A 17,387-nucleotide genomic window follows, 5' to 3' on the forward strand; every position below is an offset into this window, starting at 1 on the left:
CATTTCAGAGAAAGGGCTTAAAAGGATAAATGATATGAGGCCTGCATTCTAAAAAAAGAATTACTAATGGGTCTGAACTCTGAACATTTGAAAAGAAGAGAGCGATCAACATTAACTCCAACAATAGTTTCTGAAGTAAGAGAAATGATCAGATTGCTGTGATAACTGGGCTAATTCAGTGCACATTATGTGGAATTGCTGGGTGCTGAATAATTGGATGATGCTCAGTGACGTGCAGAGGACTTGCACAGGTTGGGTGAAATATCTGGAACGTCTCAACGCTCAGCAGTCCTTTAATTTTTAGAGCTTCAGTGTTATCAAGGCTTTGATTTCTGAAATAAGTTTCAGCTTGTTACTACTAGCCATCGAAAGCAAAAGGGTAGCCTACCATCACTAAGAGGCAAGGCTGCCATCCTTCAAGTGGGCAAACAATAACACTGACAAGACAACTGGTGACTGAAGAAAACAGTGATTTTATGAATTGTATTTTATAGACATACAAATTACAATTTGCCGGTATATCAAATTTAACAACTCCTAAATTTCCAGTTAGAATACAGTATCTGAACACGCAGAAATTTCAATCTGAATAAACAGTTTTAAGGTGTACAAGAGATCCAAATTCTAGTCTCTGGGCATACAGAAACATTCATCCTAGATCACAAAAAAAGCTCCGTACTGTGGAGATGAATACTAGGTTCCTATGTCCTCACTGTTTTCTTAAGTCGCCAGTTGTCCTGTCACAGTGTTATATATTGTTTGCTAACTTGCTAACCTTTTCCGTGATTCTCTTTTTTGGTGTTACTATCCTCGAGGTGGGACCTGGAGATCTCCAGAATACAGAGATCAGTTCCCCTGGAGCAAATGGCTGCTTTGGAAGGTGTACTCTGTGGCATTATGATTTTATGATTCTGTGATCATATCACACTGAGGTACCTCCCCTGTCCAAACCCTCCCCTCCCTAGGAGATAGATCAAGATGGGTAGCCATGTCAAAAAAGAAAAGATGTCGGAGCTGGGCAAAAACGAGCGGAGGAGGGAGGGACTTCCGTCTGGGCGTTTGCTTGTGTGTGAGAACCGGCTGTTTAGTGTTTTGGACTGTTTATGGTTGTGAATCCGACGGGAGTTCTGTAAAATGGAAAAGTTTGAACTGTGACAGCGAGGAGTGCCTGGCAAGCGCTTATATACATCCAGTTTCGAGGAGGACCCAATAGAGAGTTTGGGAGCGGAAATAAAAGCGAAATGAAATTAATACCATTCTCAAAGTTGGGGACCTCCAAGGCATGAAAGGAAGAGGATTTATAGTGCATGAACTGAGTATGTTAACAGCAACCCGAAGGAGGATTTAACAAGCCGGAAGTAGAAGACAACAGAGGAAGCCCCTGCACGTCAGCGATAGTAAAAGTGCCCAGCACGCAAAGAAGCGGTTCTGACTGTGTCCAGAAGAGATTTTTCTTTTTTTATTAACAGAAACTCAAGGGAACTCAAGGGAACATTAACAGAAATTCAAGGGAACATTACTAACATATTAACAGAGAATTATATGTGACTGAACTAAGAAAAGAAGTTTGACAACACACAGAAGAAGCCCAAGAAAATTAATTGGACATTACTAACAGTTTAATTTACCAGTTTATATATCACTCAGCTTTCTCTTTCTCCCGCTGTCTACCCTTCCCTTTTTTTTCTTTTAAGCGAAATACCTCCCCTTTTTAGGGGAGCTAATAAAATCTTTACAAAAAAAAAAAAAGATGGGTAGCCATGTTAGTCTGTCTGCAGTACAAAAGAGCCAGAGTCCAGTAGCACCTTAAAGACTAACAAAATTTGTGACAGGGGATAAGCTTCCGTGGGTCACTGCTCACTTTTTCAGATTCTAACAAAAGCTGCCACAAATTTTGTTACTCTTTAAGGTGCTACTGGACTCTGGACTCAGAATGAATGGTCCAGAATATGATTCATGTGCAGTATGGAAATCTAACTTCCCTTAGTGTGGTGTTTGGATTTGATTAGGCAACTATACACAGCCTTGGCTATTGGTCAGACCAAGACGGGTAACTCTGGTATTCTTCTGCTGAATTTGGGAGTTCCATTTGGTTTTGATATGTCCTTATGAGAACTCATGCTTTGACATTAATTGTTCTGGTCTTTGACTGAGACAACAAAATGAAGCGAAATAGATTTTAAAAAAAAGCTATACTCCATCCCTTCTAGCTGAGGATTTTCAAACTGTGTTCCTAGGGATCCTTTGGATTTCTCAAAAGCGTGTTGAGGGTTCTTGATTAGAAGCTGAGAAATGTCAGATAAGCTTCTCAGAAAGGCAGATGGCCCCACTGATGGACCCTGGCCCCACTGATGAACCTCCTGATGGCACCTGGTATTTTTGGCCAATGTGTGACAGAGTGTTGGACCGGATGGGCCACTGGCCTGATTCAACATGGGCTTCTCTTATGTTCTTATGACTGATGTCCACTGATAGCTTCTTTCCTCTGCAGGGTGTAGTGTGCATTGTAGGGGTCACCTTTCTTACCTGTGGGGTAAAGGCAAAGCATAAAATGTTTCGCTGATACTGGACTGGCCTCAGGTTTGTGAGAGCTATGGGCAAAATGACTTTCTATGGAACCGTGGTGCACACACTCATGCACACATGCATCTGTAAGCACACAGGGAAAGAACATGACTCGCAACACCTTCACACTCCCTCAACCTTCATTGGTGCCCATTGGTCAGGGATCAGTGCTATGCCCTTGTGTCCCAGTAGTCAAGGATTGGGGGTGGGTCCTTCTGGTGGTCACGCAGACTGAATTACTGATGGTGGAAAGTGCTGTCAAGCTGCTGCTGATTTATGGGTGAACCCAGAGGGTTTTCAAGGCAAGAGATATCCAGAGGTGGTTTGCCGTTGCCTTCCTCTGCATAGCAACCTCAGAATTCCTTGTAGGTCTCCCATCTCAATACTGGCCAGGGCTGACCCTGCTTACCTTCTGAGATCTGTCAAGATCAGGCTCTGGTGCCCTTTGTAAACTCAGAAGGCATTGTCAAATACTCTCCCTCTGCCAGGAGTTCCTGAGTAGACAAACTGGCATAGAAAGGGCTTCCTGAAAGCGGGATGCTTGTGAAAGCCACTGTTCAAGCTCTTGGATTTAGCACGTGAGCACTGACGGTACTTCTTGTCTCTTTCTCCAGGCCCAGCATCTTCCTTCACCCAGCAGCCTCAGGACCAGGTAGTGATCGCCGGGCAGCCCGTGACCCTGTTGTGTGCAATTCCGGAATATAACGGCATCGTGCTGTGGATTAAAGATGGGCTTGCTCTCGGAGTTGGCCGGGATCTCTCTAGTAAGCCTTCTTGATCTGCTGCTTTCAGACTTGTCTCGTTTTCATGTGAGGGCAGAGCAGGGTGAAGAGTGGCAAAGGGGAGGGTATAGGCAAGGCAAGCCACCACCAGGAGAATGAGAATGACAAGCACGTTTGACCTAGAAGCTTTTATGTAGCCCTCAGAGGTTATCATGTCATCAGCTATGGCCTACTGATATAAAAGAAGCTTCCAGGCTGATCTGGCTGATCTTCATGTGATTCTTGCCTTTGTTTAGAGCTGAGTGTTGGGGTACACACCTGGACACACACACACATACACACAAAGGGATTGGAAATTTGGGGGTGGAGCCTGAGGAGCGTGAAGTTTGGAGGGGGGACCTCAGTTTGATATAATGCCATTGCGTCCACCCTCCAGGGTTGCCAAGTGTACTTACCCTTGCCGATGGGGGAGCCTTGCCGGGCTCCGGGAGTTCACCCAGGACGTGTGCGCGCCACCATCACATCACAGGAAGGGACATGCTACATCGTTCACGTTGGGGGCGTGGCCCAGATCGTCCGGGAGTTTCCCCCCTGACGATCTGGGCCACGCCCCCAACGTGAGTGACATGGCAGAGTTCCCCCCAGGGCCCGATTCCGCCACGGTGGAAATCGGGCCTCCAAAGCGGGGGTTTCCCCGCCCCCACTTGGCAGCCCTACCACCCTCCAAAGCAGCCATTTTCAATATGGGAAGTGATCTCTATAGTCTGGAAATCAGTTGTCATTCCGGGAAATTTCCAGACCCTACAAGGAAGCTGGCTATCTTACACACACCAGTTTCCTGCCTGATACCCTTTAGGTCAGCAGCTGAAGACCCCTTTCTAGCTTGATTCCTGACAATTGCCTCCTGGAAATTGGAAATAATCACTGGATCTAGATAGCAGATGGTGTGTAGTTGATGTGTTTGCATAGGCACCCTCCCCCCCCCAACAGTAAACAAATATCAAGCCCTGAGTTTGAAGGATAAGTAGCAGCAACAGAGGGTGAAAGAACAAGTGACACTAGATAGGACTTGAAGGGGTTTTGATGAGTCTCACTTGAGGTGAGAAGCAGAATTATCCGGAACAGTAACACATTGGAAAAGGACACAGTTAACAACAGAGCACATAGAAGTTCCCAGCATGCACGGCAGCATATATTGTTGTTGGGAACCACGGATGCTGTTGGGACTGGGATTGTGTTGCCGAACATTTGGAGACCATTCAGTGACAAAACTTCGTTTCCCTGAAGTATTTCTAGTATTTCCAGTAGGCTGTATATGAACAGGGACGAGTCCTCTCATCACTTGTTCTGGTCCACTGAGACTTATAATACATATGGTTCCCAGCTCTGGGTTGGGAAATTCCTGGAGATTTTTGGAGTGTAGCCTGGGGAGGGTGGGGTTTGGGGAGTGGATGGACCTCAACAGGTATAATGCCATAGAGTCCACCCTCCCAACCAGCCATATTCTCCAAGGGAACTAATTTTGATTGTCTGGAGATCAGTTGTAATAGCAAGGGATCACCAGGTGCTACTTGAAGGCTGGCATCCCTAATAATACAATATATTTAGTAGTTTTTAGGGACTGTGGGACCCTGTGTGAGTTGTGCCCCAAATTCTTTGCAGCCCAGTGAAGCTGTCTAATGAGACCCCGTGCCACGTGGAGCACCCTTCCTATGACTGTACTTTACAAAAGAACACCAGGCCACTCGGCGCACTGTGATCATGAGACTTTCACCTCCGGATGTGTGTCATTTATAAAAATTCTGGTCCGCACAGTCTCGAAGCCTCATGAGCCTACTCTAAAAGGGGAATACTGCTCCGTGCCTCAGAGCAATGGTGCGAGCCATTCTCTTACTGTACCCAGGGGGGTGATAGAGGCATCAGAGATAGATATCATATGCTGACTGTATCCTCAGAGCATTGAACAACCTAAACTTTGTTCAACTCAATTATGCCAAAATAGCAGATGGGAAAGGAATCTGTCTGTCCGTTCTTTCTCTCTTCTTTTTGCCACTGTTCTAACTTTTGGGTCTCTGTGTTGCGCAGAACACAGCATGTGCTCCTCAAACCCAATGTGTATAAACCATAGTAGGGTTTTCGGGCATGTGCCTAGAACCCCTTGGAAGATTTAGAAGGCAGAGCATGGGGAAGTCATATGGTAAAACCAATAGAGATCGGCAAAGTCCTAGAACATCAGTGACACTGTGTCCAGGTTTTAGCCAGAAGTGACATCACTTTTCCCCAAGTTTGATCAGCAGTGGGAGGTGGTCGCAAGACATTGCCCACTCTAATAATATGTGGATGAGTCTATTCCACCCCCAGCAGGAATCAAGTTGGGCTGCAGAGGAAGTGCCTTCCTTGCAGCTCACCTAGGGTTACCAACCTTCTGGTGGTACCTGCATATCTCCTGGAATTACAACTGATCTTCAGACTACACATAGAGTTGCCATCTTCAGGTTGGGAAGTTCCTGGAGATTTGGAGCTGGAGCCTGAGGAAGTTGGGGTTTGAGGAGAGGAGGGACCTCAGTGGGGTATAATGCCATAAACTCCACCCTCCAAAGCAACCATTTTCTCCAGGGACCTGATCTCTGTCATCTGGGGATCAGTTGAAATGCTGGAGGACCTCCAAGCCCCACCTGGAGGTCGGCAACCCTAGACTACAGAGACTAGTTTTCTTAGAGGAAAAATAGCTGCTTTGGAAGGGTGGACTCTATGGCAGGGGTGGCCAAGCTGCAGCTCGGGAGCTGCTTGTGGCTCTTTCACGCAGTCCAGTGTTTATAAAAAAGCAAATTTGCATGTTTTTCAGTAAAAAATGTGTGTGTGATATCTGTTCTTGTATTGCGGCTCTCAAACAACTGATGTTTATTCTGTGTGGCTGTTACGTTAAGCAAGTTTGGCCACCCCTGCTCTATGGCATTATACCACGCTTAGGCTCCTGCCTTCAACAAACCCCGCCTTCCCCAGGCTCTACTCCAAAATCTCCAGGTATTTCTTCCCACTAAGTCAGCAATCTGGCTGTTCTCGACCAGCCTCCTGGTGGAACTCTCGGCCAAATAATATATGTGCTCTGCAGGACCTAGGGTTGCCAAACCCCCCGGTTTGCCAGGGGTCCCCCGTTTTGGCGGGGGTTCCTACCCACCGCCGGCCAGGTGGCCAGCGGGGGAAGCCCCACCCCCAACACCCACAGCCACCCATCTCTCTCCCCCTAAGTGTGTGGAACCCGTGTTTCCTCCCAAGCCCAATCTCCGCAAGCTTGCAGGGAAATGCCAGCTTCCAGCTCTCGAAAGGGAAACGCGGCTGTTCTGAAAGGGGAAACGCAGGCTCCTGCATCCAAAAGAGAAACGCCGGCTCCTTCAAGTGCAGGGAACTGCCGTTTCTGGAAATCCTCCCAGCTCTTAAAAGGGAAACGCGGCTGTTCTTAAAGGGGAAACGCCAGCTCCTGCATCCAAAAGGGAAACGCCGGCTCCTTTAAGTGCAGAGAACTGCTGTTTCTGGAAATCCTGCACACCGGCGGGTGGGTGGGGGCGGACATCCCCAACATGACGTCATCCCGTCGGGGATGCCCCGCCCCCTCTAGGAATGCCCCCAAAGTCCCCCGCTGGGGGTGGAAGATGGACTTGGCAACCCTAGCAGGACCTGATGCAGTTCCACAGGGCCTGCAAGGCAGAGATGTTCCGCCAGGCTTTTGGTTGTGGGCAGCGACAGGCACCATCTTGGCTGGCATTCCCCCCCCCTTTCCATGCTTTCTCCCTACCTCTCCCGCAGTCTGAAATCTGATGTATTAGCGCCATTTGAAAAATGCTTTAAACAAGCATTTTATTATGATATGTGTTTTTATAATGATATGTGTTTCTATTGTTGTTTATCGTTCAGAGCCCTGAGTATTCAGGGACTGGGCGATTCATAAATCCAGATTATACATAAATATAAACAATCCCACTTTAGATGGATCAGATACAGTAGACAGAAGAGGAGGTAAGACTGCTTGGGTGGCAAACTGGTTCTCCTGCTGTCATTCTGCGCTCAAAGTTTTCACTTCATGACCAAGAGGGTTGCCAACCTCCAGGTGTGGCCTGGAGATATCCTGGTATTACACTTGATCTCCAGACCACAGAGATCAATTCCCTTGGAGAAAATGGTTACCTTGAAGGGAGGAATCTAGGGCATTATGCACTTCTGAGGTCCCTCCCTTTCTCAAACTCCATCCTCCCCAGGCTCCACCCCCCAAATGTCCAGGTATTTCCCAACCCTGAGCTGGCAGCCCTACTTACCAAGCATCCCACCCGTTAGGGTTGCCAACTTCCAGGTGGTAGCTAGAGAGCACCTGCTATTATATCTGCTCTCCAGGGATCAGTTCACCTGGAGAAAATGGCCTTCTTTGGAAGGTGGACTCCATGGTATTATACCCCATTGAAGCTCTTCCTTTCCGTAAGACACTCCCCCTCTCTCGCGGGTAAAGAATCTGCCTTTTAAGAAATTTGCTATCGGATAACCCGGCAGAAGTTACTTATCGGGTGGCTAGATTTGGATGGCTTGCCCGAAGAATTAGAAAATCTAAAAGAGGAGAACTAAGATTTAGTTTTATCAATTTTAACCATTACAGTTTTATGGTTTTTATAATCAGTCTTAAAAATTCTGCTTCTATTTTAGTGTGATGTTTTCTTTCTATGTTACAAAACGTAAAGCAGTTTATGTGTTGGTCAATGACCGTGAATAAATTCATTCATTCACACCCCCATTGGAGTCTCCCCCTTCTCCAAAGTCCATCCCCTTCAAGCTGCACCCCCCAAATTCTCCAGGCATTTCCCAACACAGAGCTGGCAACCCTACTGGCTGTAGCCTCTTACCTCCAGTTGTAAAGATCTGCACAATTTATTCCTGGAGAAAAACCAGACTTTGCCAGCAGAACTTCCGAACGAGGAACGAGGCTGACGTAGCGTTCTGAGCAACTCTGGCAATTAACTTTGCTGGGACCGCTTTCCCGAGCCTGCTTGTGCGATACCCACTCAGCTAGTCATCTAATTAGCTAAATACAAACAAACCCTTCATTTGTATTTCTTGCGGTTCATGAGAGCAAATCCTGCTGTTGATAGCTTGAAAAGCAGTAAGGGGGGGGGAGGCGGGGGAAGCACAGAGAGTATGCCACGCTGCCTCTGCTTCACTGCTCATTAATCATCAGGCCCAGGAAGGCTCGCAGGGGGGGCCTGCGGCTGCAGCCTCTCCCCCTACGGCAGTGTGGGTATCTGGAGAGATGAAGCTCGGGATGGTCACATCCACTATCGGTACCCTGCTAAGACCTGGCAAACAAGACATTTAATCACGTCCCCCCTCTCCGATGCATGCATCATTTTAGTGTTGATAACAGGCATAATAATTACCCGCTTGAAAGTAAGCATCTGTCAGGATGTGAGTGTGGGATCAGAATTGCATAGCGCTGCTCCTTTGAAGCCTGCCTTCCACAGGATTTTCTGCAGACCTCTAAAGAACAACACCCCTTTCCCAGGGCTGGCTCGATACTGAAATGACCCACGTTTTACCATACAGTTCCCAGCAATTCCTAGAGTGCCCTGGAAGTGACATTGCTGTGCACACAACTCTGCACTCCCCTGTGCCCATGCTCCCAATGTTTGCTCTATTTCTGGCACGATCCAGAAAGGACAGTGTTGCATTGGGTGATACACTACAATTTGCCAAAGATTCTATGGTTCAGCCATAGGGTTTGGGCAAATGCTAGCGTATCAGCCCTATGTGGCGACATAACATTTGGATCATGCCAGAAGGGATGTCACTGTATCATCGATGATCCCCTCATTCCCTTCCCCTGCCAGCCCTCTGTGCAATGGTAAGGGAGGAGATCTACGGGTAGTAAGTCTCCCACCAATACAGGAGACCAGAAAGTCTTACTCCTTGTCCAGGGAAAGGTCTGGTTTCTTCAGGCTGTGCCAGCTGCCCTGATTCCAGGCTTTCTACCATCACTATCCAGCTGTCTCCTCTACCCCCACTTTTTCCTGCTTCGGCCTCTTATCCACCTTTTCCCTGTCACATCTGCTTCCCTAGCTTTCAGACTACTCTCAAGCCAGCGTAGTGTAGTGGTTAAGAGCGGCAGACTCTAATCTGGAGAACTGGGTTTGATTCCCCACTCCTCCTCCGCATGAAGGCTGCTGGGTGACCTTGGGCCAATCATGGTTCTCTCAGAACTCTCTCAGCTCCATCCACCTCACAAGGTGCCTGTTGTGGGGAGAGGACGGGAAGGCGATTGTAAGCAGCTTTGAGACTCCTTAAGGTAGAGAAAAGGAGGGTATAAAAACAAAGAAAGAACAAAAACTGGTCTTAACTCCAGAGGAGACTCTACTGCTGAGGAAGCTAATATTGGCAGTCATACCCCCTGCCTGTCCTTAGTTACTCTCAGGAATCAGCCTTAGCACTTCTTTCGATAGCTGAATCACCGTTTCTCTTGCGGCTGTTCTAGTGTTGCCAAGCTCTAGGTGGTGGCTTGAGATCCCCCAGAATGACAACTTGTTGAGAAATTGGACGTGAAGGTCAATTTCTTGTTCTTTCATTAAACACCAGGCCTCATATTAATCTCTAGGCCTGCAAATGGGTTGAAGAGACCAAATGGAAAATAACTGTCCATCGGTACTGAAGTGTTGGCAGATCGACCTTGTGACCTTGGGATAACAATTCAGGTACAGAGACTAACCATTTGAGGAGAAGAAGAAGAGGAGGAGGAGGAGGACGAGGAGATGATTGGATTTATACCCCACACTTCACTACCCAAAGGAGTCTCAGAGTGGCTTACAAACTCCTTTCCCTTCCCCTCCCCACAACAGACACCCTGTGAGGTAGGTGGGGCTGACAGAAACTGCTCTTTTTCAAGAACAGCTCTGACAGAACTATGACTTGCCCAAGGTCATCCAGCAGGTGCAGGTGGAGGAGTGAGGAATCAAACCTGGTTCTCCCAGATTAGAGTCTGCACACTTAACCACTACACCACTACACCAAACAGAAACTGCTCTTTTTCAAGAACAGCTGTGCCAGAACTATGGCTTGCCCGAGGTCATCCAGCAGGTGCAGGTGGAGGAGTGAGGAATCAAACCTGGTTCTCCCAGATTAGAGTCCGCACACTTAACCACTACACCAAACCACTACACCAAACGGGACAGGACTGTGGCGCCACTGCATCTCTGCTTCACTGCACTCCTTCAATTGGTGCTATGATTCATACTACACAGAGGGATGGGTTAGAATGCAGGTAACCCTCCATCCCGCCATAAAGTGATACCCTCCTGGACCACCTGCTACTAACAGGCTCATGTCGACCTAACTTCTATAGTCTGATTTTTTAATTGGGTTATTGGGGCTAACCTCGGAATGGACCAGGCTCTTGCCTGGCAAAATGTTCTCTGGACAGAGGCATGGATTGCTGCCTGACTTCAACTCAGAAGGATAACATCTGGTAACTTTGAATTAATGCCGTACTGTGTTGTTAGTCTCTCGAATGCCGCTTCTTTGTTTTAGTTCTCACTGCTATGTTCTTTTGACATATTCGTGCACCCTTTAATAAATGTCCTTTGGTTATATTTGGTGTGTTCTGTGCTTCAGATGCTTCACTCCCATTCCGTTACCTTAGGCTTTACGAGTCCACCTACCAGGTTAACGGTTGTGGAAACTCATTCTGCAAGTGGCCTACCTTGCAGGGTTGGCTTTCTTGATTAATCCCAGTAAGGTTCGAAGCTTGCCCCTTAGCTTCTGACTGTGTGGGTAGTCCAAGGGGCTGGTGGCAGGTATCAGGACTGGTGAGTGTGTGGAAACACACCCCAGGGCTTTTGTAATTTTGTGCTCTGCTGGCCTGTACCAAGAATCCCTTGGATTGGGGATTCTTGACACAACTGATCTCCAGGCTACATACATTAGTTCCCCTGGACGCAGGGCTATTTTTGGGCAGGAACGCACAGGAATGGAGTTCCGGCTGGCTCCTGAGTTGGCCACACCCAGCAGGAACTTATTAGCGTAATAGGCCACACCCAACAGCAGAAACTCATTAGGATTGGCTACATTAGGGTGTGTGTGGCCTAACATGCAAAGGAGTTCCTGCTACAAAAAAGCCCTGGGTTTTGACAACAAACAAGGTAAACAGAATAAGAAGCAAAAAGTGGGTAACGGGGGGTGCGGCCCAATGTGCTAATGATCTGTGCTGTCAGGGGTGTGGTCTAATATGCTAATGAGTTTCTGCTGTTGGGTGTGGCCTATTATGCTAATGAGTTCCTGCTGGGCTTTTTCTACAAAAAGAGCCCTGCCCTGGAGAAAACTGAAGGTGGATTGTATGGCATGATACTCTTCTGATCCCCCCCCCAACCCCACCCTCTCAAGAAATTTCCAGACCCAGAGCTGGCAACCCTGGCCTGTTCCCGGGCTCCTCCACGTTACATCCTCAGCTGGGGTGCTGTAGGGTGTGGCTGGAACAAATATTAAAACATGATTGCTAGAGGAAAGAATGAGATGAGCATGCACATTCTGAGCAGTAGCTCCTCTTTCAATCCACCTTAAAGTCTGAAAGTATTATATGTCCCCAGCCTAAGTATCAAAGAGAAGAGTTAAAATTAAGCCTTCTCCCTGATAAAATGATTTTCTGTGTGTAGGAATCCCTTCTCTCTCCCTTTAGTAGGCAGCATTCAACCATGTGAGTGACTTTAACCTTTGGTGTAAAGTTGTACAGCCCAGGCCCAGGTCACACGGGCCAGAAAACGCGGGGAGGAGGCCTGGCTATTAGTGTCGTCGCAATTCGAAGCACTGCAACGCGATCAGATGCGACGGTGGCAAACCGCGTTGTTTTCGTCGGCTTGTGGTTCTTGCAGCGCTTCAACGGGGCAAAAGGAGCACGCTGGGGCGATCAGACGGAGACAGTCCATCTGTGGCCCGTGGCAAACTGTTTGCTAGTAGCTTGTGGGTGGTACTTTTTAACTCTGGATCTTCGGCGGTAAGCTACGAGCTGGGGACGAGTGGGTGATGCTTCCCAGATGTTTCCGTATGATCACACCCATTTAATCCGCCCGGCAGTCGTGCCTTTCCAGAGGCAAATCCTCCGTGTGACCGGGACACCAGTAACTATTTTGTCTCCTGATTTGCTGTTTGGGCAGCCTAACAAGCCTAATGTTGAGATGCTCTCACTATGGTCTAACTGAGGGAGAAAAGCATTAATGCTCTTTGTGCGGCTGGAGAACATGTGCTGCTGTCAAGTCTGGCTACCTAGATATTTTCCTCCCAGGCTTTCCTTTGTGGGTGAAGGACTGATTCACCCATTTGCACATGCCTATGGTACGCCTACAACCTTCCTTGTATTTTGTACTCCACAGGTTACCCACGCTACTTGGTTGTGGGGGACCATTTATCTGGGGAGCATCACCTGAAGATATTGAGAGCTGACCTTCAAGATGATGCTGTGTATGAGTGCCAGGCCATTCAAGCGGCCATCCGGTCCAGACCAGCCAGACTGACCGTTCTTGGTAAGGCCATGATCCTCACTGGAAGTTTGTGGAGTTTCTTCTTTTCTTCCTTGACTTTAGAATGAATGAAAAATGTGATTGGATTCGCTCATGTAAGCTTTTTTTTGATGGATCCAGATGTAGGGGTGCCAGGTCCCCTTGTCTTGCCGGCGGGGGCATCTGGGAGGCATTCTGGGAGTGGGTGGGGACATCCCCAACACTCTGATGTCATCCGGAAGTGATGTCATCATCTCAGCAACATTGGGGGTGACACTCTGGTTTTGGGCAAGACTCTATAGTAAAATTGGGGTCAAACCATGGAGTTTTGCCCCAAAACCAGAACATTGCCATGTGACGTACCCAACGTGGTTGTTAGATCGCCGCTAACAAAGATCCGGAGAGTGATTTCAGCAAAGTGATTCAGCTTTATTGAAGTAACGAACAAGCACTTAAACGCATTCATAACCACAACAGCTTAACATTAGGAGCTAGGCTCCTTTTAAACCTTCCCGGGCTAATGTAGCCACGCCTGTTTACAAATATCAACCAATGTGGTTGTGTGGATAAGGACCAATGAAAGTTCTTCCCGCTCAGGAATTAGTCCTTCTCAGATTGGTCGCTTGTTGTAGAGCGACCAATAGCGTTCCAGCGTTTAGGAGACTTCGTCTGGCTCAAGCTTAACATGGGAGGTGAATGAGGTGATTCATGTAAGCAATTTTCAATACATAACAGTGGTGATGTCACTTCCAGGTGATGTCATCACATCGGGGACGTCACACAGGGATGTTGCTGTTTGTGCATGGGGTTTTGCCAGCCAGCTGACCGGTGGTGGGCAGGAGCCCCCAAAATGGGGGGATTCCCCGCTCAGACCTGGGGAATGGCAATATCCAGATGTGATGCTCAAGTCAGGACTGACACTGAAAATGGCAGTCTGGGATCAAGTGCTGCTGCTGAAAATGGCAGCCCTGAGTCAAGTCTTTGCTCTTTCTCTACGATAGAAAGGCTTTCATGTGTCATTTCCTTGACACAACATGCAGTGGAATGGAGTGCAGAAATGCACAGTCTGATGATGTCACAGGAAGTGTTGTTCAGGTGTTGTTCAAACTGGCACCGAAAATGGCAGCCTGGGATCAAGTGCTGCTGCTGAAAATGGCTGCTTTGAGTCAAGTCTTTACTCTTTCTTTACAATAGATGAACTTTGTGTGTCATTTCCTTGTCACCATTTGCAATGGCATAGAGTGCAGAAAGGCAGCCTGGTGATGTCACAGGAGGGGAGAGTGAGTCTAAATATTAGGGGGAAAGAAGGAGAACTTTAACATTTGCCTGCAGTTTTCAGCTGCAATCCTATAGCTAGAACAGTATCTAGTTTGACCCCGAGTTAAATGGTGCATCTGTAAGAAATCAGAGTACTGACATCAAGTCACATATGCAAATATAAGTTCACACAAACACACAGCTCGGTTGCCTTTTTAAAAAACCCCAAAAGCTAAATAGCTTGTTACCCCACTAATGTTGAAGGAACAAATCACAGATGTTCATATTATTAACATCTCTGTCTTAAAGCTGTAGCTGCTGGCCTTTGTTTTCGGATTAAACATCTATCATTGCAATAGATTTCTGAAGTCTGCTGGTGATCATAACCCACCCTTGCCCTTCTCCCACACTAGGCAGAAGCGTACAGGGAAACCTTCATTAAGAAATATTTCTTTGTTTGGCAGGATTGAGTTAGATTTATAACTCGGCACCTGCCGATCCTGGGATGTGTAACAGCTTTTTCAAAAGCAAGATTTATGTGCAAACACAAAATATACTGCTGAAACAACCCCCCTGAAGCTACCCAAAGCCAAGATGTTATTATGATTGAAAAGTGTTTATCAATGGAGACTGTGGGAAAGAGAGAATGGAAGCTGAAGTTAATTCATTATGAGTCACTCTCCAATATATCAAAGACATGAAAGAAGCCGGGCAAAGATCACAGGCCATAGCAATTCCCTATTCTCTCAGGAATTGCTATGGCTCTGGGCATGTTTGATGACTTGTGCTGCCCTGTTTATTGGTCTTGGGGTGAGGCTCAGAAGAAAATCATATTGGGCTGGCTAGCTGGAGTACAGTAGCAGCGTCTAAGCACCAATTCTTGTGACCACCTGGTACCCAAGACTGAAGGCAGCAGAAGGAAGAAGAATAAACAGGTGCATAAGAAAAATCTCTCCATGGCTCTGAGGCCCAGTAGGGAAAAATGATCCCTCCATTTTATGCTTTCTTCAGCCCTGCTTAGCTTAGGGTTGCCAGGTCTGGGTTGGAAAATACCTGGAGACTTTGGGGGTGGATCCAGGAGAGGGCAGAGTTTGGGAAGGGGAGGGGCCTCAGCAGGGTCCAATGCCATAGAGTCCATCCTTCAAAGCAGCCATTTTCTCCGGGGGAGCTGATCTCTGTCAGCTGGAGATCAGTTGTAAAAGCGGGAGATCCCCAGGCCCCACCTGGAGGCTGGCAACCCTAGCTTAGCTATTGTCAGGCAGAACCAGGTGTTTTGGACACAGTCATTTGTTGGCTGACAACATTGTAATGCCATGGAAGCCTCCTTCTAGCCTTGCTGTGTTTTACCCTACTGCAAGGAGTACTGGGAGGGTGGGCCTTTTACCCAGATGAAAGGCCACAGTTTCCAGAAACCTTCATGTGTCTGTAGGGATTCGGGCCTGGTCTTTCAGGACTAGAGGGGAGAAATCATGGTGCTTCCCAGTTCCACGTACAATACAGGTTGCCTGGAGTTTCCTGAAATCCTGTGTTTGTGAGGGCAGGTTCAAAGGCAAATCATTGTTTGGCTTCCAAAAGGCCTCCTTTCCAGAATTAGCTGAAGCATGCATTTGTTATATGCTTGTTCATTACATGCTGGTTCAGTCTCGGGTAGGTCATGATTGGAACACTTCATTATTCTTGAGGTTCATTATTTGGTCACTTCATTATCCGTGCTGCTTGGCATTCGTTCCCTCAGTAAGCTCATGCCGGGTTGCTATTCAGCACTAGATTTGAAATTCAGCAAGGGCTTGATTTGTTAACCTGGGGGATCAGGAAGGAGGCAGCGCACCAGCCCAACCCACTGAACGGCATCGAGCAACATTCAGACGGCCAAAGTAACACAGGGACAAAAGAAAGGGCACGTAAAACTCAGGAGTGCTGTATATTAAAGGGGGAAATTTTACATTTTTAAAAGTTCTGGTGCTAAGGTACGATGGTACTATGCACAATTACCTGGGAGTAATTTGAGTAAATATGCACAGAATTGGCAAAGAGCTGGTATGCTGAATTCAGTGAACTTTGTGAGACCTACTCCAAGCCTCCCTCCATTGGTGTGAGCTAAACTAAAGATTATGGAAGAGATATATGATCAGATATCCAGGAAGGGGCTAAAATGACCTTGCCTAAAAATTCTCCTCTGAGGATTTTGATGGTTAATATTCTCTAAACTTTCTTCTGGGGTGTGATTACTGTCCAGCTCTTTGCTACAGGTTTGGTGTTTGTTTATAGGCATTTGACATCTGAAGCTTTTGTAACATCTGACATTATCTGATAGGGGGCTTATAATGACATTTAGTCCATTTGGTATTGACCGTGTTTAATCAGCAACAGGCAGATGTCAAAATGTGATGTCAAGATGAAAGTCTGGAACCCGAAAGCTGAGTTTAAAGTCAGATTTGGAAATCAACATCTAAAATTTTAAGAAGACTGACAGTTTTGGGGGAAAGTGTGATTCCCCCTTTGAATAGTATGTGTTTGAAAAATAGGATAATAGAGTGCACTCTCCAATTCATTTAACCGGGATTTAGTTATTTCTTCCCTGACCTGGATGGCCCAGGCTTGTTCTGGTTAGTACTTGGATGGGAGCCCACCAAGGATTTTCAGAGTTCCTGTGAAGAGGCAGACAATGACAAATGACCTCTGAATGTCTGTCTTGGAAATCCTGTGGGGTCACCTCAATGTTCCCTCTAAGCTGAGTTAGTGTGAGCCAGCTCACAGTTTTCTAGCCTCCAGCTCACACGTTTTTTCTTAGCTCAGGAAGGATGGCTCCAGAGCAAACTACATTTATGCAGTAGCCCGATCGCTCACTTACAACTTTAATGCCAGTAGCTCACAAAGTAGACTTTTTGCTCACAAGACTTCACAGCTTAGAGGGAGCATGGGTCACCATAAATCAGCTGCAACTTGATGGCACTTTCTACCACCAGTCATTACTGTCTTTAATCTTCTTGCCACACTCAGAATTGGGGTGGACTGAGGGTTTTTTTCTCAGCCTTTAGGGACATACTCATACATTATGTGGGGACTGAAATGTGGAGTGATGACAGCAATTGCAGAACCAGTTATGTAATTACTTTGGATTAATTAACTTCTGATTTCACATATTCAAGGTGGAAGAGCCATTTAATTCAAAACAGAATTTACCTACCTCTGTATTCCCTAATATTTCATCCAATGACACTTTTTGCTGTGAAGGGCGGGGTATAAATCCAATCTCTTCTTCTTCTTCTTCTTCTTCTTCTTCTTCTTCTTCTTCTTCTTCTTCTTCTTCTTCTTCTTCTTCTTC

The 17,387-nt window shown here is 46.9% G+C and overlaps 1 protein-coding gene across 1 annotated transcript in view; it reads left to right on the forward strand.

The window, feature by feature from the left end:
• The window catches only part of KIRREL3 (kin of IRRE like 3 (Drosophila)), a 433,673-nt gene that overhangs the window by 84,894 nt on the left and 331,392 nt on the right, over positions 1-17,387 (forward strand). The window contains exons 4-5 of the mRNA XM_015416357.1: positions 3,180-3,329; positions 12,680-12,829. Coding sequence (XP_015271843.1) covers positions 3,180-3,329; positions 12,680-12,829 — 300 coding nt within the window. The remainder of the gene's footprint in view (positions 1-3,179; positions 3,330-12,679; positions 12,830-17,387) is intronic.

This window comes from Gekko japonicus, unplaced genomic scaffold (genome assembly GCF_001447785.1).
Source record: "Gekko japonicus isolate JY-2015 unplaced genomic scaffold, Gekko_japonicus_V1.1 scaffold1163, whole genome shotgun sequence".
Classification (NCBI taxonomy): domain Eukaryota; kingdom Metazoa; phylum Chordata; class Lepidosauria; order Squamata; family Gekkonidae; genus Gekko; species Gekko japonicus.